General features: G+C 45.4%; 1 protein-coding gene across 1 annotated transcript; it reads right to left on the bottom strand.

The window, feature by feature from the left end:
- Nucleotides 1–227: 227 nt before the first annotated feature.
- On the bottom strand, nucleotides 228–23328 carry RNF121 (ring finger protein 121). Its single transcript, XM_075851286.1, has 9 exons — nucleotides 23214–23328; nucleotides 11985–12022; nucleotides 8345–8486; nucleotides 7586–7740; nucleotides 5160–5267; nucleotides 4468–4588; nucleotides 4016–4149; nucleotides 2229–2330; nucleotides 228–432 (listed from the first exon to the last, which is right to left on the bottom strand). The coding sequence occupies exons 1-9, from the start codon at nucleotides 23274–23276 to the stop codon at nucleotides 312–314; spliced, it is 984 nt and encodes a 327-aa protein (XP_075707401.1). The 5' UTR covers nucleotides 23277–23328; the 3' UTR covers nucleotides 228–311.
- Nucleotides 23329–23400: the final 72 nt, after the last annotated feature.

Below are 23400 nucleotides of genomic sequence, written 5' to 3'. Positions count from 1 at the left end.
CGCTGCTTCCTGTGTCTTGGTCACTGGAGGCGCTTCCATTGCGGCACGAGATTTTCGGCACGTTTTAGTGGTTAAGAATTCAGGTAGCGCCAAATAAAACTATAGACAACGCGCAGTTCTAAATAAATAATACACCGGGGATTGTCCAAGACGGCGGCGACTAACACTGCGGAGCGTCCGAGCAGCTCCAATGGCTACAAAAAGGGGGGGGGGAACCAGCAGAAATCCAGAGCAGGCGCCGCCGGCACCGCTGCCTCCTCCCTCCGGGTGGGACCAGGACCTGCTCAGGACTGGGACGCGGTGGAGACGACTCATTCCAGCCCCAGGCAATAGTTGATGCCTTGCACCAGTCCGATGATGACCGGCTGCCACGCCACAAGGTACCGCAACCAGTCCAGCAGCTGCCCGTACATGACGTGAGGCCTCTCCCAGCTGAGCGCGAGTCAAGGAATCAGAGAACGTAAACCAGACAACTCCACTGACGGAGGGTCTAGCAAAAGTATTCACACCCCTGCCGGCCGTCACGTTGGCGCTTTAAATAAATCCTAACAATTAGTACACATAAAATAACCGCATGCATAAGTATTCACACCCCTTAATATTGTATGGTACGGCCCGCGGTGATCGCAGGAAGACCCTTATATCCGTATAGCGAGGCCTCGGTCACCTCTGAACACGCGACGGCAACTCTTCCCGTCGTTCTTTGCAAAACCGTTCACATCCATCAAGTTGTACGAGAAACACGACGCGGCGGTCAAATCCAACTACAAACTCATCAGGTCCGGACAGCGACAGGAGGATTTCTCAGGATTTTCCCCTTCTCCAGTTCCCCCAGCCGGACGCTGTGAGAAGCTTGTAGCTCCGTCAGAGTTGTCATAGGCACCTCGAGGGTCACGTGGATCGGCCTGCCGGCTGTGCAGTTCTCTCCCCCCGAGACGTTTCCGTTCTTCGTGGTTTTCCAGTGTATTTATACTGGAGTCCCCTTCCTCCGATTCCCCTGATTTCATAGTAAAGGGGGTGAATAGTTTTGCACTGAATTATCGCACGTTTAATAATTGAAGTGAAGATCAGCGATTAATGTTCTAGTGAGAAGCGGCGTCACAAAAGCCAAACGTAATCGGACGGCGCGACCCAAAATAAGACAAGGGTGTGAATACTTTATATAGATCCTGCAATAAACCCCCCCCCCCCCCCCCCATCCATTCTGCCAGACATGGCACTTCCGCCCTCACCCCCTCGTCATGGACTAAATGCCAACACTTGCCTGAATCTTGCTCTGCCAGGGTGAACAGGATCGGCCCGTCACCCCCCCCCCCCCCATCACAGACCGCTGCCGATCCTTCCACTGCTCACAGGAACGATGTAACAAACTGATGCAAAAGGGAAACATAGAAGATCAGTCGCCCATAACAACCAATCACATCGCTGCTTTTAGTTTGCAACGTGCCTGAAAGAAGTGGAGTCGGCTCGTTGATTGCTAGCGGCACCAGTTCTTCTATAGCTCCAGTTAGGCACAGAAGTAGAGCGCCCTCTGGTGGTACCTGCCTCATCCTCCATCATGCCCCCGTTATAGACCCTCAGCAAGGTATTCCATTAGACGAGGACCCCCCACTAAGAAATATGAAACTTTGTAACATTCTTGGCTTTAAAAATTTCCTCTGCCCCTCCCCCGTCTTATAATTGCAACGACACGGCCTCAGATCCGCGCCGACGTGATGACGCTTCGTCCACAGTAAAGTCACGTCTCAGTGATTGGCTGCTGCGGTCGTGACATCGCCATGTTGTCACAATCATAACACGGAATATTGGGGCGAGAATATTATAAAGTTTCTTATTTTACATTGGGGTGGGGGTTTCGGGGGGGGGGGGGGCTTCCTTTTGTCTATGAGACTCTTTAAGTAGCAGATCACTAACGTTAACCTTCTGAGGCCGCCATTATTAATCCCTTCACCTCCATGCAAGGAAAAGTAAAACCTCGTTCAGACCTGGTGGACTGGTTATGGATTCTCCATCCAGAAATCTGCAGCGCACGACAGCCCAATACACGTGGACGTCCCCTTAGTATATACCACATGCAGATTGTGCGGTGTGGATCCCTCCCCCTCCCATCTGTACGTGGCCACAGGAGCCGGGTCACCGCGCCATACTGAGCGACGGCAGCAGATTCCTGCTGATAACAGCACTGCCCCCCCCCCCCCCTAACAGGAGAGTCATCAGGCACAGGATACGGGTTGCTGAACATCCTCTTCAGGTCCACCTTCTCCTTGCAGTACGGACACGTCTGTTTCTTCCCCACAATGCACCAGCCTCGGATACAGAACTCGTGGAAACTGGAAACACAACGACGTTAAGGCAAATATCAGCAGAAGACAAACAAACCGTTCAAGGGGATGATCAGCGATGCACAGGACAGCTCAGAATTGTCTGATCACTGCGATCACGAGCGACGCCACCGCCAGCGATCAATAATGATCACCTGTTCTGTGGATAGGTCATAATTGTCTATTCTGTGAACATCCCACTAAGGATAAATGACATCCCCTGCCCCTGTATCGTATCACGTCCAGACAGAGTGGTCATCCAGGATTTTGGGAAAGCTGGGTGACCGGTCCTGCTGCAGCAGTAATGGCCGTCATAGTGGTATAACCCAGGAGAGAATTGAGGGGTGAACAAGGTCTGGGCTGACCCTACATATTAGACTGCGTTCAGACTTCAGTTGTTTAACCCCTTAGGCCGGGTTCCCACAGGTCAGATACGCTGCGTAAAAATCACGCAACGCGTCCGACCCGGAACCCGCAGGACATTCTATACCAAAAATATCGGTATTTTGGTGAGATTTTTTTTGGCTAGAGATTCCGCTGCGGAAGAAAGTCGTTCATACTTACCCACTCCCTCCTCCCTGGATGACGCGGCAGCCCATGTGACCGCTGCAGCCTGTGATTGGCTGCAGCTGTCACATGGGATGCAACGTCATCCCAGGAGGCAGGACCGCAGGAAGAAGGAGGGCATGATGGGTAAGTAGGATCAATTTTTTTCCGCCATTGTCATTTTTGCCACAACACTTGGCTTTCGGGTTTTGCATCCCATTGAATTCAGTAGGGAAACCCCGCAGTGCGAGCGTCACTAAATCTCACCCGCTTTGCAGTTACTGTAAACGAGGCGGAATTTCCACACACAATTCGGTTGCGGAAATTCTGCAACGTTTACGCTTCGCGGCCTTAAAGACGCAGGTTTTTTTGGCCTTCAGGACCGGGTCATTTCTTTTTTTCGGAGCCGCACTCTAGGAACGGTAACTTCGTTTTTCAGTCTGTAAAGCAATGTGAGGGTTTGCTTTTATTTGGGGCCAGGTCTAGTTTTTGGGGTGAAACCCTCAGAAATTCCGCCATCTTTATTTACATTTTTTTTCATCTAACGCCTCACACTCTGCAGTATAAACGACGTGTTATTTTTTCTCTAAGGGTCGTCATGATTCCGGTAGTACCACGTTAATATAGATTTTTTTCGGGGTGACTACTTTTTTTTAAAATTAAAAATAGTGATCTTTAACTTTCTTTTGTTCACCACTAGGGGACCGGACGCTACGAGCTTTTGTAGAATACTCCGGTGTACTTTCAATCTATTAAACAACGCCTCTGGTAGGGCAGAGTGGAAACCCATCGGCACTACGCAACGATAAGGTGTTTGACGGAGCGGGGCCCCCTCTGGCAGTCCTAGATGTTGCAGTCTCTACTCACTGCAGCATCTAAGGGGTCAAAGTTACAGGAACGGCGTTCCCACCGATCCCCGCAGGCTCCTGGCGCTGTTCTCGCGGTTCAGTGGAGGCACCCACGAGAGGATTGTGACATTAGATATATATATATATATATATATATCCACCAGAGAGCAGTTGGCATGTGACGGATATAAACCTCACATATCGTGAAGGGGTTAATGCGTAGGGTCAGTGTGGATGGAGCTTCCCAGCCTCTCCAGCAGGGGGCAGCACAGATGGCGCTCATCATTACAGTAAGGATACACATGGTTGCAGGACAGTCTGTACGTGTTCTCGATGATTCCTTCTTCGTTGACGTCGACAAATATCCTCTGCCCGCAAACGGCGCACACGCTGTCCGAGAGGTGCTTGGTTGGCATCCCCGACGCACTGTAAAACTGAGCAGACAATAGAGTCAGCGCACCGCATGACGGCCATCTGTACATAACTCATATACACTACATCTCCCACAATGCATCACTGCAGAACATGGGATTCTGGGAGTTGTATTGGGTGACGAGGTGATTGTGGGGGTCCTGCTGCCGTTGCCGCGTTGCAATAGAAGTGAATGGGAAATCTAGAACGGCGGTCTTGGTCTCCATTGTTCAGGACTGCTCTATGCATTGCTATGGCGGTGTGATCACATGACCGCGTGCAGCTCCGGCACCGGACACCAGGTTCTTCACATTGCGTTCCCATGGACGACCAGTACTTACACCTATGGTGGACGCCATGTAATCTGCGCACATTTCTGCAAAGTCCCGGCCCAGGACCCCATAATACAGTCCATAGAAGAGAAGGGAGATGCCGAAGTCCATGGCGTCCTCCGGTTTTATGCTGTGAAACAAAACGGAGAAGAACATGAGCGGTGGACAGAAAACATACGAGCTGCACAAAGACCCCACAGGAGAGATCCAGGGAACGCACCGGGGGTATGAGATATACTAGAGATTCTACTATAGTTCTGTGGATACTACAAGTCCTCTCTACATGTCATACCGGCGACCTCTAGTGGAGAGTGGTGGTAATGCATCTAGAGGTCAAGAAACCGATCACCCTAACATTCTGCTCTAGATAATGAGAATTGTTCTTCCGTTTTCTTGTCTCAGATGAACTAGGACAACTCCACCCATCAGACGCTTATTACAATGTCACGATCGTCTTTCTTCCTGCATCATTTTCTCTATAGCAGGTGGACGGCAGATTCCATTCCAGCATTATGGTTACCCACAGTATAAGGCTTTATTCAGAGCTCTGTAATGTGGCCCCAGGGCCCTATGCTGATCTAAGTTCAGTTCACTGGTACCACCTATGGGGGGGGGGGGGGGGGGAGATGTATTTATAACAAGTACGCTTAAAAACGGTTCCAGCCGACTAAATGAGGCCTAACGTGTAGACACAGACTTACCGGAACAGTAAATTCAGACCAAAGAGCGTAAACATGACGGCAATGTACCCCACGATGCCAGTGGCGTAGCTCATTTTATACAGCAGCAGGAACCATTTATACACCAGCCTGGAGGGGCAAGAGACATGGAGGTATACACAATAATCTGACGGGTTCACAGAGAGGACGGTGCCGCAGAGGAACAGATTCTCCAATGCAATAAATCAGACAAAAGAAAACATCACAAAAATGTCAGGAATAGTGAGTTCAGCTCTGGAGAATACAGGATGTAACTCAGGATCAGTACAGGGTAAGTAATGTAATGTATGTACACAGTGACTCCACCAGCAGAACAGTGAGTGCAGCTCTGGAGTATAATACAGGATGTAACTCAGGATCAGTGCAGGATAAGTAATGTAATGTATGTACACAGTGACTCCACCAGCAGAATAGTGAGTGCAGCTCTGGAGTATAATACAGGATATAACTCAGGATCAGTACAGGATAAGTAATGTATGTACACAGTGACTCCACCAGCAGAATAGTGAGTGCAGCTCCGGAGTATAATACAGGATATAACTCAGGATCAGTACAGGATAAGTAATGTATGTACACAGTGACTCCACCAGCAGAATAGTGAGTGCAGCTCTGGAGTATAATACAGGATGTAACTCAGGATCAGTGCAGGATAAGTAATGTATGTACACAGTGACTCCACCAGCAGAATAGTGAGTGCAGCTCTGGAGTATAATACAGGATATAACTCAGGATCAGTACAGGATAAGTAATGTATGTACACAGTGACTCCACCAGCAGAATAGTGAGTGCAGCTCTGGAGTATAATACAGGATGTAACTCAGGATCAGTACAGGATAAGTAATGTAATGTATGTAAACAGTGACTCCACCAGCAGAATAGTGAGTGCAGCTCTGGAGTATAATACAGGATATAACTCAGGATCAGTACAGGATAAGTAATGTAATGTATGTACACAGTGACTCCACCAGCAGAATAGTGAGTGCAGCTCTGGAGTATAATACAGGATGTAACTCAGGATCAGTACAGGATAAGTAATGTAATGTATGTACACAGTGACTCCACCAGCAGAATAGTGAGTGCAGCTCTGGAGTATAATACAGGATGTAACTCAGGATCAGTACAGGATAAGTAATGTAATGTATGTACACAGTGACTCCACCAGCAGAATAGTGAGTGCAGCTCTGGAGTATAATACAGGATGTAACTCAGGATCAGTACAGGATAAGTAATGTAATGTATGTACACAGTGACTCCACCAGCAGAATAGTGAGTGCAGCTCTGGAGTATAATACAGGATGTAACTCAGGATCAGTACAGGATAAGTAATGTAATGTATGTACACAGTGACTCCACCAGCAGAATAGTGAGTGCAGCTCTGGAGTATAATACAGGATGTAACTCAGGATCAGTACAGGATAAGTAATGTAATGTATGTACACAGTGACTCCACCAGCAGAATAGTGAGCGCAGCTCGGAGAAATAATACAGGATATAACTCAGCATCAGTACAGGACAAGTAATGTAATGTATGTACACAGTGACTCCACCAGCAGAATAGTGAGCGCAGCTCTGGAGTATAATACAGGATATAACTCAGCATCAGTACAAGATAAGAAATGTAATGTATGTACACAGTGACTCCACCAGCAGAATAGTGAGTGCAGCTCTGGAGTATAATACAGGATATAACTCAGGATCAGTACAGGATCAGTAATGTAATGTATGTACACAGTGACTCCACCAGCAGAATAGTGAGTGCAGCTCTGGAGTATAATACAGGATATAACTCAGGATCAGTACAGGATAAGTAATGTAATGTATGTACACAGTGACTCCACCAGCAGAATAGTGAGTGCAGCTCTGGAGTATAATACAGGATGTAACTCAGGATCAGTACAGGATAAGTAATGTAATGTATGTACACAGTGACTCCACCAGCAGAATAGTGAGTACAGCTCTGGAGTATAATACAGGATATAACTCAGGATCAGTACAGGATAAGTAATGTAATGTATATACACAGTGACTCCACCAGCAGAATAGTGAGTGCAGCTCTGGTGTATAATATAGGATGTAACTCAGGGTCAGTACAGGATAAGTAATGTAATGTATATACACAGTGACTCCACCAGCAGAATAGTGAGTGCAGCTCTGGAGTATAATACAGGATGTAACTCAGGATCAGTACAGGATAAGTAATGTAATGTATATACACAGTGACTCCCCCAGCAGAATAATGAGTGCAGCTCTGGAGTGTAATACAGGATAAGTAATGTAATGTATGTAGCTGATTATATAAATACTGATTACCACATCTGATCCCGCAGTCATATACACACTTGGTCACTGTGACAGAAACAACAGCCCTGTAACTATACCCAACACGGAGTGCAGGCAGCGGCGCTCACCTGGGGGTGGTCTGGTCCAGCGGTTTGCGCGTGGCTTTGTAGGTAATAAAGGCGGTGACTAGAGAGAAGAGGATCCAGATCCCCAGGAATCGCCACCAGTGCAGCTTTACGGTGAAGTACACGGGGACGATCCACATCTGGAACAGAGTCACCATCTGCAAGAAAAGAGAAGCATGAAGAGTCCAGTCACATCCAGAGCTGCACTCACAATCCTGCTGGCCGTCACATTAAGAATCCTTCAGCCTAGATTCCATAACTCGCTGATTTCTGTTGCATTGCATTTGGAGGGATGGAATATTATTTTATCATCAGGGTGCAGGAGAGGGTCTAATGTAACACTATACATTACAGGGGGTCAGGTAACAGGAAACCAGCAGATTGTTAAATGCAGCAGTGGATGTGAGTGGAGTATAAGACAATTGGAGATGGAACGGTCAGGGTCTGATTTAGCCCCAGGTTCCTGGAACTGGTGACAGACAGTGAGGGCCGTATTATATCTGAGCTCTGATACTACGAGTCACCGCATGTCATCGTTCTCAGGGCATGCTGGGAGTTGTGGTTGACCAGTAGCAGGAGTCCCTGACTACAGACCACTACACTGAAGGGCATTTATAAAAAGGGTGGTAAATAACTGCCCCCATCGTGGCTATGTTCTTGCCATAGGCCGGCTCAGCACAGCATGGACCTGCAGGTAGGGGGGAGGGTGGGGGGTGTCACGCCGAGCGGCACCGGACACGTCATCCACCTATCACTTCTCACATTGTAGGAGCGCGGGTGCCTCTGCTTCCACTGCACCAGCAGCAGCTGAGCCACCACCAGAGTGGCGATGAGGATGAGGACCATCTCCGCGTGCATGGCCTCGTGGCCCCGATGCTTGGCGTGCATCCTGGCATGTTCCACCCTGCAAACAGACAAAGGTGTGAAGACCAAATATTATACATAATAAAGACTATAATCACCGACTACTCTGCTGCATTATCCCGGGGGTCACCTGAGCAAACACTGACAGCTACTCCATCTATTACTACTGACAACCAGCCTGTATATCATGTGTGAGAGGTTGTCACAGCTCCGCCCCCTGTTACTGACATCACTGATATATAATATAATTACACTGTGATCAGACATGAGATCCACACATCTTATATACAGTCACAGCTATTCATCTATTACTACTGACAACCAGCCTGTATATCATGTGTGAGAGGTTGTCACAGCCCCGCCCCCTGTTACTGACATCACTGATATATAATATAATTACATTGTGATCAGACATGAGATCCACACATCTTATATACAGTAACAGCTATTCATCTATTACTACTGACAACCAGCCTGTATATCATGTGTGAGAGGTTGTCACAGCCCCGCCCCCTGTTACTGACATCACTGATATATAATATAATTACATTGTGATCAGACATGAGATCCACACATCTTATATACAGTAACAGCTATTCATCTATTACTACTGACAACCAGCCTGTATATTATGTGAGAGGTTGTCACAGCCCCGCCCCCTGTTACTTACATCACTGATATATAATATAATTACATTGTGATCAGACATGAGATCCACACATCTTATATACAGTCACAGCTATTCATCTATTACTACTGACAACCAGCCTGTATATCATGTGTGAGAGGTTGTCACAGCCCCGCCCCCTGTTACTGACATCACTGATATATAATATAATTACACTGTGATCAGACATGAGATCCGCACATCTTATATACAGTAACAGCTATTCATCTATTACTACTGACAACCAGCCTGTATATCATGTGTGAGAGGTTGTCACAGCCCCGCCCCCTGTTACTAACATCACTGATATATAATATAATTACATTGTGATCAGACATGAGATCCACACATCTTATATACAGTAACAGCTATTCATCTATTACTACTGACAACCAGCCTGTATATCATGTGTGAGAGGTTGTCACAGCTCCGCCCCCTGTTACTGACATCACTGATATATAATATAATTACACTGTGATCAGACATGAGATCCACACATCTTATATACAGTAACAGCTATTCATCTATTACTACTGACAACCAGCCTGTATATCATGTGTGAGAGGTTGTCACAGCCCCGCCCCCTGTTACTGACATCACTGATATATAATATAATTACATTGTGATCAGACATGAGATCCACACATCTTATATACAGTAACAGCTATTCATCTATTACTACTGACAACCAGCCTGTGTATCATGTGTGAGAGGTTGTCACAGCCCCGCCCCCTGTTACTGACATCACTGATATATAATATAATTACATTGTGATCAGACATGAGATCCACACATCTTATATACAGTAACAGCTATTCATCTATTACTACTGACAACCAGCCTGTCTATCATGTGTGAGAGGTTGTCACAGCCCCGCCCCCTGTTACTGACATCACTGATATATAATATAATTACATTGTGATCAGACATGAGATCCACACATCTTATATACAGTAACAGCTATTCATCTATTACTACTGACAACCAGCCTGTATATCATGTGTGAGAGGTTGTCACAGCTCCGCCCCCTGTTACTGACATCACTGATATATAATATAATTACACTGTGATCAGACATGAGATCCACACATCTTATATACAGTGACAGCTATTCATCTATTACTACTGACAACCAGCCTGTATATCATGTGTGAGAGGTTGTCACAGCCCCGCCCCCTGTTACTGACATCACTGATATATAATATAATTACACTGTGATCAGACATGAGATCCACACACCTTATATACAGTAACAGCTATTCATCTATTACTACTGACAACCAGCCTGTATATCATGTGTGAGAGGTTGTCACAGCCCCGCCCCCTGTTACTGACATCACTGATATATAATTACACTGTGATCAGACATGAGATCCACACATCTTATATACAGTCACAGCTATTCATCTATTACTACTGACAACCAGCCTGTATATCATGTGTGAGGTTGTCACAGCCCCGCCCCCTGTTACTGACATCACTGATATATAATATAATTACACTGTGATCAGACATGAGATCCACACATCTTATATACAGTGACAGCTATTCATCTATTACTACTGACAACCAGCCTGCATATCATGTGTGAGAGGTTGTCACAGCCCCACCCCCTGTTACTGACATCACTGATATATAATATAATTACACTGTGATCAGACATGAGATCCACACATCTTATATAGAGTCACAGCTATTCATCTATTACTACTGACAACCAGCCTGTATATCATGTGTGAGAGGTTGTCACAGCCCCGCCCCCTGTTACTGACATCACTGATATATAATATAATTACACTGTGATCAGACATGAGATCCACATCTTATATACAGTAACAGCTATTCATCTATTACTACTGACAACCAGCCTGTATATCATGTGTGAGAGGTTGTCACAGCCTCGCCCCCTGTTACTGACATCACTGATATATAATATAATTACACTGTGATCAGACATGAGATCCACATCTTATATACAGTAACAGCTATTCATCTATTACTACTGACAACCAGCCTGTATATCATGTGTGAGAGGTTGTCACAGCCCCGCCCCCTGTTACTGACATCACTGATATATAATATAATTACATTGTGATCAGACATGAGATCCACACATCTTATATACAGTAACAGCTATTCCTCTATTACTACTGACAACCAGCCTGTATATCATGTGTGAGAGGTTGTCACAGCCCCGCCCCCTGTTACTGACATCACTGATATATAATATAATTACATTGTGATCAGACATGAGATCCACACATCTTATATACAGTAACAGCTATTCATCTATTACTACTGACAACCAGCCTGTGTATCATGTGTGAGAGGTTGTCACAGCCCCGCCCCCTGTTACTGACATCACTGATATATAATATAATTATATTGTGATCAGACATGAGATCCACACATCTTATATACAGTAACAGCTATTCATCTATTACTACTGACAACCAGCCTGTATATCATGTGTGAGAGGTTGTCACAGCCCCGCCCCCTGTTACTGACATCACTGATATATAATATAATTACACTGTGATCAGACATGAGATCCACACATCTTATATACAGTAACAGCTATTCATCTATTACTACTGACAACCAGCCTGTATATCATGTGTGAGAGGTTGTCACAGCCCCGCCCCCTGTTACTGACAACCATCCTGTATATCATATGAGGGAGGTTCATCCTTTAGGTGGACCCTTCATATGTCTAGCACATGATATACGGGATTACGCTGCAGCTATATTCCCTCTGCAAATCCGTATTTGGACATGAAGGACGCACGTAAGGAAGAAGCGGTGATATACACAGCAGACAATATATATATATATATATACAGCGATGCAGCAGATGACGACGTTTCTCACCTCCATCGTTCCTCGGGGGCCAGTTCTGACAAATCCACCTGTTGGAGAGAAAGACAGTGAAAACCTCTAGGATGGAGACCACACAGACCGGCAGTCTAATGTGCTGCTGAACACACTATTGTCTGCTTTTATCAACCAATTCAGGCTGTGGAGAGGCCGACTGCAGTGCAGCAATGGAAAGAGTGACAGCAAGTGCAGAAACCCCTCCATGATCCCAACTTTATATCCCTAATCTCCAGCACTATTATATCCTCCAGAGACATTACATCATATGTGACTGATATCAGCCTCTCCTCTTATATCACTCCAGTACTATTATATCCTCCAGAGACATTACATCATATGTGTGACTGATATCAGCCGCCCCTCTTATATCACTCCAGCACTATTATATCCTCCAGAGACATTACATCATATGTGTGACTGATATCAGCCGCTCCTCTTATATCACTCCAGTACTATTATATCATCCAGAGACATTACATCATATGTGACTGATATCAGCCGCTCCTCTTATATCACTCCAGTACTATTATATCCTCCAGAGACATTACATCATATGTGACTGATATCAGCCGCTCCTCTTATATCACTCCAGTACTATTATATCATCCAGAGACATTACATCATATGTGACTGATATCAGCCGCTCCTCTTATATCACTCCAGTACTATTATATCCTCCAGAGACATTACATCATATGTGACTGATATCAGCCGCTCCTCTTATATCACTCCAGCACTATTATATCCTCCAGAGACATTACATCATATGTGACTGATATCAGCCGCTCCTCTTATATCACTCCAGTACTATTATATCCTCCAGAGACATTACATCATATATGTGACTGATATCAGCCGCTCCTCTTATATCACTCCAGTATTATTATATCCTCCAGAGACATTACATCATATGTGTGACTGATATCAGCCGCTCCTCTTATATCACTCCAGCACTATTATATCCTCCAGAGACATTACATCATATGTGTGACTGATATCAGCCGCTCCTCTTATATCACTCCAGTACTATTATATCCTCCAGACATTACATCATATGTGTGACTGATATCAGCCGCACCTCTTATAACACTCCAGCACTATTATATCCTCCAGAGACATTACATCATATGTGACTGATATCAGCCGCTCCTCTTATATCACTCCAGCACTATTATATCCACCAGAGACATTACATCATATGTGACTGATATCAGCCGCTCCTCTTATAGCACTCCAGTACTATTATATCCTCCAGAGACATTACATCATATATGTGACTGATATCAGCCGCTCCTCTTATATCACTCCAGTACTATTATATCCTCCAGAGACATTACATCATATGTGTGACTGATATCAGCCGCTCCTCTTATATCACTCCAGTACTATTATATCCTCCAGAGACATTACATCATATGTGTGACTGATATCAGCCGCTCCTCTTATATCACTCCAGCACTATTATATCCTCCAGAGACATTACATCATATGTGACTGATATCAGCCGCTCCTCTTATATCACTCCAGTACTATTATATCCTCCAGACATTACATCATATATGTGACTGATATCAGCCGCTCCTCTTATATCACTCCAGTACTATTATATCCTCCAGAGACATTGCATCATATGTGTGACTGATATCAGCCGCTCCTCTTATATCACTCCAGTACTATTATATCCTCCAGAGACATTACATCATATGTGTGACTGATATCAGCCGCTCCTCTTATATCACTCCAGCACTATTATATCCTCCAGAGACATTACATCATATGTGACTGATATCAGCCGCTCCTCTTATATCACTCCAGTACTATTATATCCTCCAGACATTACATCATATATGTGACTGATATCAGCCGCTCCCCTTATAACACTCCAGTACTATTATATCCTCCAGAGACATTGCATCATATGTGTGACTGATATCAGCCGCTCCTCTTATATCACTCCAGTACTATTATATCCTCCAGAGACATTACATCATATATGTGACTGATATCAGCCGCTCCTCTTATAACACTCCAGTACTATTATATCCTCCAGAGACATTACATCATATGTGTGACTGATATCAGCCGCTCCTCTTATATCACTCCAGTACTATTATATCCTCCAGAGACATTACATCATATGTGTGACTGATATCAGCCGCTCCTCTTATATCACTCCAGTACTATTATATCCTCCAGAGACATTACATCATATGTGACTGATATCAGCCGCTCCTCTTATATCACTCCAGCACTATTATATCCTCCAGAGACATTACATCATATGTGACTGATATCAGCCACTCCTCTTATATCACTCCAGCACTATTATATCCTCCAGAGACATTACACCATATATGTGACTGATATCAGCCGCTCCTCTTATATCACTCCAGTACTATTATATCCTCCAGAGACATTACATCATGTGTGACTGATATCAGCCGCTCCTCTTATATCACTCCAGTACTATTATATCCTCCAGAGACATTACATCATATGTGTGACTGATATCAGCCGCTCCTCTTATATCACTCCAGTACTATTATATCCTCCAGAGACATTACATCATATATGTGACTGATATCAGCTGCTCCTCTTATATCACTCCAGTACTATTATATCCTCCAGAGACATTACATCATATGTGACTGATATCAGCCGCTCCCCTTATATCACTCCAGTACTATTATATCCTCCAGAGACATTACATCATATATGTGACTGATATCAGCCGCTCCTCTTATAACACTCCAGTACTATTATATCCTCCAGAGACATTACATCATATGTGACTGATATCAGCCGCTCCTCTTATATCACTCCAGCCCTATTATATCCTCCAGACATTACATCATATGTGTGACTGATATCAGCCGCTCCTCTTATATCACTCCAGTACTATTATATCCTCCAGACATTACATCATATGTGACTGATATCAGCCGATCCTCTTATATCACTCCAGTACTATTATATCCTCCAGACATTACATCATATGTGACTGATATCAGCCGCTCCTCTTATATCACTCCAGTACTATTATATCCTCCAGACATTACATCATATGTGACTGATATCAGCCGCTCCTCTTATATCACTCCAGTACTATTATATCCTCCAGACATTACATCATATGTGTGACTGATATCAGCCGCTCCTCTTATAACACTCCAGTACTATTAGATCCTCCAGAGACATTACATCATGTGTGACTGATATCAGCCGCTCCTCTTATATCACTCCAGTACTATTATATCCTCCAGAGACATTACATCATATGTGTGACTGATATCAGCCGCTCCTCTTATATCACTCCAGTACTATTATATCCTCCAGAGACATTACATCATATATGTGACTGATATCAGCCGCTCCTCTTATATCACTCCAGTACTATTATATCCTCCAGAGACATTACATCATATGTGTGACTGATATCAGCCGCTCCTCTTATAACACTCCAGTACTATTATATCCTCCAGAGACATTACATCATATGTGTGACTGATACCAGCCGCTCCTCTTATATCACTCCAGCACTATTATATCCTCCAGAGACATTACATCATATGTGACTGATATCAGCCGCTCCTCTTATATCACTCCAGTACTATTATATCCTCCAGAGACATTACATCATATGTGACTGATATCAGCCGCTCCTCTTATATCACTCCAGCACTATTATATCCTCCAGAGACATTACATCATATGTGTGACTGATATCAGCCGCTCCTCTTATATCACTCCAGCACTATTATATCCTCCAGAGACATTACATCATATGTGACTGATATCAGCTGCTCCTCTTATATCACTCCAGTACTATTATATCATCCAGAGACATTACATCATATGTGACTGATATCAGCCGCTCCTCTTATATCACTCCAGCACTATTATATCCTCCAGAGACATTACATCATATGTGTGACTGATATCAGCCGCTCCTCTTATAACACTCCAGCACTATTATATCCTCCAGACATTACATCATATGTGTGACTGATATCAGCCGCTCCTCTTATATCACTCCAGTACTATTATATCCTCCAGAGACATTACATCATATGTGTGACTGATATCAGCCGCTCCTCTTATATCACTCCAGCACTATTATATCCTCCAGAGACATTACATCATATGTGTGACTGATATCAGCCGCTCCTCTTATAACACTCCAGCACTATTATATCCTCCAGACATTACATCATATGTGTGACTGATATCAGCCGCTCCTCTTATATCACTCCAGTACTATTATATCCTCCAGAGACATTACATCATATGTGTGACTGATATCAGCCGCTCCTCTTATATCACTCCAGTACTATTATATCCTCCAGAGACATTACATCACATGTGTGACTGATATTAGCCGCTCCTCTTATATCACTCCAGTACTATTATATCCTCCAGACATTACATCATATGTGTGACTGATATCAGCCGCTCCTCTTATATCACTCCAGCACTATTATATCCTCCAGAGACATTACACCATATATGTGACTGATATCAGCCGCTCCTCTTATATCACTCCAGTACTATTATATCCTCCAGAGACATTACATCATGTGTGACTGATATCAGCCGCTCCTCTTATAACACTCCAGTACTATTATATCCTCCAGAGACATTACATCATATGTGACTGATATCAGCCGCTCCTCTTATAACACTCCAGCACTATTATATCCTCCAGAGACATTACATCATATATGTGACTGATATCAGCTGCTCCTCTTATATCACTCCAGTACTATTATATCCTCCAGAGACATTACATCATATGTGACTGATATCAGCCGCTCCTCTTATATCACTCCAGTACTATTATATCCTCCAGAGACATTACATCATATGTGTGACTGATATCAGCCGCTCCTCTTATAACACTCCAGTACTATTATATCCTCCAGAGACATTACATCATACTATTATATCCTCCAGAGACATTACATCATATGTGACTGATATCAGCCGCTCCTCTTATATCACTCCAGTACTATTATATCCTCCAGAGACATTACATCATATGTGTGACTGATATCAGCCGCTCCTCTTATAACACTCCAGTACTATTAGATCCTCCAGAGACATTACATCATATGTGTGACTGATATCAGCCGCTCCTCTTATATCACTCCAGTACTATTATATCCTCCAGAGACATTACATCATATATGTGACTGATATCAGCCGCTCCTCTTATATCACTCCAGCACTATTATATCCTCCAGAGACATTACATCATATGTGACTGATATCAGCCGCTCCTCTTATATCACTCCAGTACTATTATATCCTCCAGAGACATTACATCATATGTGTGACTGATATCAGCCGCTCCTCTTATATCACTCCAGTACTATTATATCCTCCAGAGACATTACATCATATATGTGACTGATATCAGCCGCTCCTCTTATATCACTCCAGCACTATTATATCCTCCAGAGACATTACATCATATGTGTGACTGATATCAGCCGCTCCTCTTATATCACTCCAGTACTATTATATCCTCCAGAGACATTACATCATATGTGTGACTGATATCAGCCGCTCCTCTTATATCACTCCAGTACTATTATATCCTCCAGAGACATTACATCATATGTGACTGATATCAGCCGCCCCTCTTATATCACTCCAGCACTATTATATCCTCCAGAGACATTACATCATATGTTTGACTGATATCAGCCGCTCCTCTTATATCACTCCAGTACTATTATATCCTCCAGAGACATTACATCATATGTGACTGATATTAGCCGCTCCTCTTATATCACTCCAGTACTATTATATCCTCCAGACATTACATCATATGTGTGACTGATATCAGCCGCTCCTCTTATATCACTCCAGCACTATTATATCCTCCAGAGACATTACATCATGTGTGACTGATATCAGCCGCTCCTCTTATAACACTCCAGTACTATTATATCCTCCAGAGACATTACATCATATGTGACTGATATCAGCCGCTCCTCTTATAACACTCCAGCACTATTATATCCTCCAGAGACATTACATCATATATGTGACTGATATCAGCCGCTCCTCTTATATCACTCCAGTACTATTATATCCTCCAGAGACATTACATCATATGTGTGACTGATATCAGCCGCTCCTCTTATATCACTCCAGTACTATTATATCCTCCAGAGACATTACATCATATATGTGACTGATATCAGCTGCTCCTCTTATATCACTCCAGTACTATTATATCCTCCAGAGACATTACATCATATGTGACTGATATCAGCCGCTCCCCTTATATCACTCCAGTACTATTATATCCTCCAGAGACATTACATCATATATGTGACTGATATCAGCCGCTCCTCTTATATCACTCCAGCCCTATTATATCCTCCAGACATTACATCATATGTGTGACTGATATCAGCCGCTCCTCTTATAACACTCCAGTACTATTATATCCTCCAGAGACATTACATCATATGTGTGACTGATATCAGCCGCTCCTCTTATATCACTGCAGTACTATTATATCCTCCAGACATTACATCATATGTGACTGATATCAGCCGCTCCTCTTATATCACTCCAGTACTATTATATCCTCCAGACATTACATCATATGTGACTGATATCAGCCGCTCCTCTTATATCACTGCAGTACTATTATATCCTCCAGACATTACATCATATGTGACTGATATCAGCCGCTCCTCTTATATCACTCCAGCACTAATATATCCTCCAGAGACATTACATCATGTGTGACTGATATCAGCCGCTCCTCTTATATCACTCCAGTACTATTATATCCTCCAGAGACATTACATCATATGTGTGACTGATATCAGCCGCTCCTCTTATAACACTCCAGTACTATTAGATCCTCCAGAGACATTACATCATATGTGTGACTGATATCAGCCGCTCCTCTTATAACACTCCAGTACTATTATATCCTCCAGAGACATTACATCATATGTGTGACTGATACCAGCCGCTCCTCTTATATCACTCCAGCACTATTATATCCTCCAGAGACATTACATCATATGTGACTGATATCAGCCGCTCCTCTTATATCACTCCAGTACTATTATATCCTCCAGAGACATTACATCATATGTGACTGATATCAGCCGCTCCTCTTATATCACTCCAGCACTATTATATCCTCCAGAGACATTACATCATATGTGTGACTGATATCAGCCGCTCCTCTTATAACACTCCAGCACTATTATATCCTCCAGAGACATTACATCATATGTGTGACTGATATCAGCCGCTCCTCTTATATCACTCCAGTACTATTATATCCTCCAGAGACATTACATCATATGTGTGACTGATATCAGCCGCTCCTCTTATATCACTCCAGTACTATTATAGCCTCCAGAGACATTACATCATATGTGACTGATATCAGCCGCTCCTCTTATAACACTCCAGCACTATTATATCCTCCAGAGACATTACATCATATATGTGACTGATATCAGCCGCTCCTCTTATATCACTCCAGTACTATTATATCCTCCAGAGACATTACATCATATGTGTGACTGATATCAGCCGCTCCTCTTATATCACTCCAGTACTATTATATCCTCCAGAGACATTACATCATATGTGACTGATATCAGCCGCCCCTCTTATATCACTCCAGCACTATTATATCCTCCAGAGACATTACATCATATGTTTGACTGATATCAGCCGCTCCTCTTATATCACTCCAGTACTATTATATCCTCCAGAGACATTACATCATATATGTGACTGATATCAGCCGCTCCTCTTATAACACTCCAGTACTATTATATCCTCCAGAGACATTACATCATATGTGACTGATATCAGCCGCTCCTCTTATATCACTCCAGCCCTATTATATCCTCCAGACATTACATCATATGTGTGACTGATATCAGCCGCTCCTCTTATAACACTCCAGTACTATTATATCCTCCAGAGACATTACATCATATGTGTGACTGATATCAGCCGCTCCTCTTATATCACTGCAGTACTATTATATCCTCCAGACATTACATCATATGTGACTGATATCAGCCGCTCCTCTTATATCACTCCAGTACTATTATATCCTCCAGACATTACATCATATGTGACTGATATCAGCCGCTCCTCTTATATCACTGCAGTACTATTATATCCTCCAGACATTACATCATATGTGACTGATATCAGCCGCTCCTCTTATATCACTCCAGCACTAATATATCCTCCAGAGACATTACATCATGTGTGACTGATATCAGCCGCTCCTCTTATATCACTCCAGTACTATTATATCCTCCAGAGACATTACATCATATGTGTGACTGATATCAGCCGCTCCTCTTATAACACTCCAGTACTATTAGATCCTCCAGAGACATTACATCATATGTGTGACTGATATCAGCCGCTCCTCTTATAACACTCCAGTACTATTATATCCTCCAGAGACATTACATCATATGTGACTGATATCAGCCGCTCCTCTTATATCACTCCAGTACTATTATATCCTCCAGAGACATTACACCATATATGTGACTGATATCAGCCGCTCCTCTTATATCACTCCAGTACTATTATATCCTCCAGAGACATTACATCATGTGTGACTGATATCAGCCGCTCCTCTTATAACACTCCAGTACTATTATATCCTCCAGAGACATTACATCATATGTGACTGATATCAGCCGCTCCTCTTATATCACTCCAGCACTATTATATCCTCCAGAGACATTACATCATATATGTGACTGATATCAGCCGCTCCTCTTATAACACTCCAGCACTATTATATCCTCCAGAGACATTACATCATATGTGTGACTGATATCAGCCGCTCCTCTTATAACACTCCAGCACTATTATATCCTCCAGAGACATTACATCATATATGTGACTGATATCAGCCGCTCCTCTTATATCACTCCAGTACTATTATATCCTCCAGAGACATTACATCATATGTGTGACTGATATCAGCAGCTCCTCTTATATCACTCCAGCACTATTATATCCTCCAGAGACATTACATCATATGTGTGACTGATATCAGCCGCTCCTCTTATATCACTCCAGTACTATTATATCCTCCAGAGACATTACATCATATGTGACTGATATCAGCCGCTCCCCTTATATCACTCCAGCACTATTATATCCTCCAGACATTATATCATATATGTGACTGATATCAGCCGCTCCCCTTATATCACTCCAGCACTATTATATCCTCCAGACATTATATCATATATGTGACTGATATCAGCCGCTCCTCTTATAACACTCCAGCACTATTATATCCTCCAGAGACATTACATCATATGTGACTGATATCAGCCGCTCCCCTTATATCACTCCAGCACTATTATATCCTCCAGACATTATATCATATATGTGACTGATATCAGCCGCTCCTCTTATATCACTCCAGTACTATTATATCCTCCAGAGACATTACATCATATGTGTGACTGATATCAGCCGCTCCTCTTATAACGCTGTCGCTCTGTTACCGGCCCTTTAACGCTGCGTGACTTGTGTGGAGTATTAGGAGACGCTGAGGGATGAAGGTCAGAGTTGCTGTCGGTATCTATGGGGCTGTAAACCTCGTGCCTCCGGCTTCTTTCTTAATATCAACATTAAACTAAAACAAATATTTCAGGTGCCAACACAGCAGAGTAAACCACGCAAAAGTAAAACCAGCTCCGCCGCCCGCGGCACATACGAGGGGCTCAGCACTCGACTCCGGGAAATAAACTGCAATCCGTGTACAATGAGAAGTTCTGCAGATTTCTAATAGCCTTTGTGCTTATTCCCTCACATTCAAGATTTCTGCTTGCTGTCAGTGAATAGGAACAGTCTTGTTTACAGAAGTTGCAAATATGTCCTGACCTAACACTTCTCAGGGGGGGGGTCGCAGGCGGTGACAGGGGGGGGGTCCCAGGCGGTGACAGGGGGGGGTCCCAGGCGGTGACAGGGGGGGGGGGGTCCCAGGCGGTGACAGGGGGGGGGGGGGGGTCCCAGGCGGTGACAGGGGGGGGGGGGGTCCCAGGCGGTGACAGGGGGGGGGTCCCAGGCGGTGACAGGGGGGGGGTCCCAGGCGGTGACAGGGGGGGGGGTCCCAGGCGGTGACAGGGGGGGGGGGGGTCCCAGGCGGTGACAGGGGGGGGGGGGGTCCCAGGCGGTGACAGGGGGGGGGTCCCAGGCGGTGACAGGGGGGGGGGTCCCAGGCGGTGACAGGGGGGGGGTCCCAGGCGGTGACAGGGGGGGGGGTCCCAGGCGGTGACACGGGGGGGGGGGGGGGGTCGCAGGCGGTGACAGGGGGGTCCCAGGCGGTGACAGGGGGGGTCCCAGGCGGTGACAAGGGGGGGGGTCCCAGGCGGTGACAAGGGGGGGGTCCCAGGCGGTGACAAGGGGGGGGTCCCAGGCGGTGACAAGGGGGGGGTCCCAGGCGGTGACAAGGGGGGGTCCCAGGCGGTGACAAGGGGGGGGGGTCGCAGGCGGTGACAGGGGGGAGGGTCGCTGGCGGTGACACGGGGGGGGGGGGGGTCGCAGGCGGTGACAGGGGGGGTCCCAGGCGGTGACAAGGGGGGGTCCCAGGCGGTGACAAGGGGGGGTCCCAGGCGGTGACAAGGGGGAGGGTCGCTGGCGGTGACACGGGGGGGGGGGGGTCGCAGGCGGTGACAGGGGGGGGGGTCGCAGGCGGTGACAGGGGGGGGGTCGCAGGCGGTGACAGGGGGGGGGGTCGCAGGCGGTGACAGGGGGGGGGGTCGCAGGCGGTGACAGGGGGGGGTCGCAGGCGGTGACGGGGGGTCGCAGGCGGTGACGGGGGGGTCGCAGGCGGTGACGGGGGTCGCAGGCGGCGACAGGGGGGGGGGTCGCAGGCGGTGACAGGGGGGGGGGGTCGCAGGCGGTGACAGGGGGGGGGGGTCGCAGGCGGTGACAGGGGGGGGGGGGTCGCAGGCGGTGACAGGGGGGGGGGTCACAGGCGGTGACAGGGGGGGGGGGTCGCAGGCGGTGACAGGGGGGGGGGTCGCAGGCGGTGACAGGGGGGGGGGGGGGGGTTGCAGGCGGTGGACGTAGAGTGAAGGGTGCCAGTGATGGGGAGTACAGGGTTTGGTGTCGAGGGGCAGCCTGTGTATTAACAGCCTCTCTCGCACCTCCTTCATAGTAACAAGAACCGGCTGGTCTTACCTCCTCCACTGCCTCCCTCACCCCGGCTTCCCCGACTTCCACCTCCAGCACAGCCGCAGCCATCTTTCGCCACGACTGCGAGTTCCGGGAGACATGAACCAATCAGAGAACGTCTTCCGGCGCCGCCGCTAAACCAATCAGGGGCGCAGCATCGATCAGCTGATTAGACATTTCTTATCCACGTGAT

Source organism: Rhinoderma darwinii, chromosome 2 (genome assembly GCF_050947455.1).
Source record: "Rhinoderma darwinii isolate aRhiDar2 chromosome 2, aRhiDar2.hap1, whole genome shotgun sequence".
Classification (NCBI taxonomy): domain Eukaryota; kingdom Metazoa; phylum Chordata; class Amphibia; order Anura; family Rhinodermatidae; genus Rhinoderma; species Rhinoderma darwinii.
This window is presented reverse-complemented; position numbering and strand designations above follow the sequence as displayed.

Coding starts and splice junctions, on each gene's coding strand:
- RNF121 (XM_075851286.1), bottom strand. CDS start 23,276: ATGGCTGCGGCTGTGCTGGAGGTGGAAGTCGGGGAAGCCGGGGTGAGG. Junction 12,023..23,213: donor TGAGGGAGGCAGTGGAGGAG/GTAAGACCAGCC, acceptor TCTCTCCAACAG/GTGGATTTGTCAGAACTGGC. Junction 2,331..4,015: donor AGACTGTCCTGCAACCATGT/GTATCCTTACTG, acceptor TTGTGTTTCCAG/TTTCCACGAGTTCTGTATCC.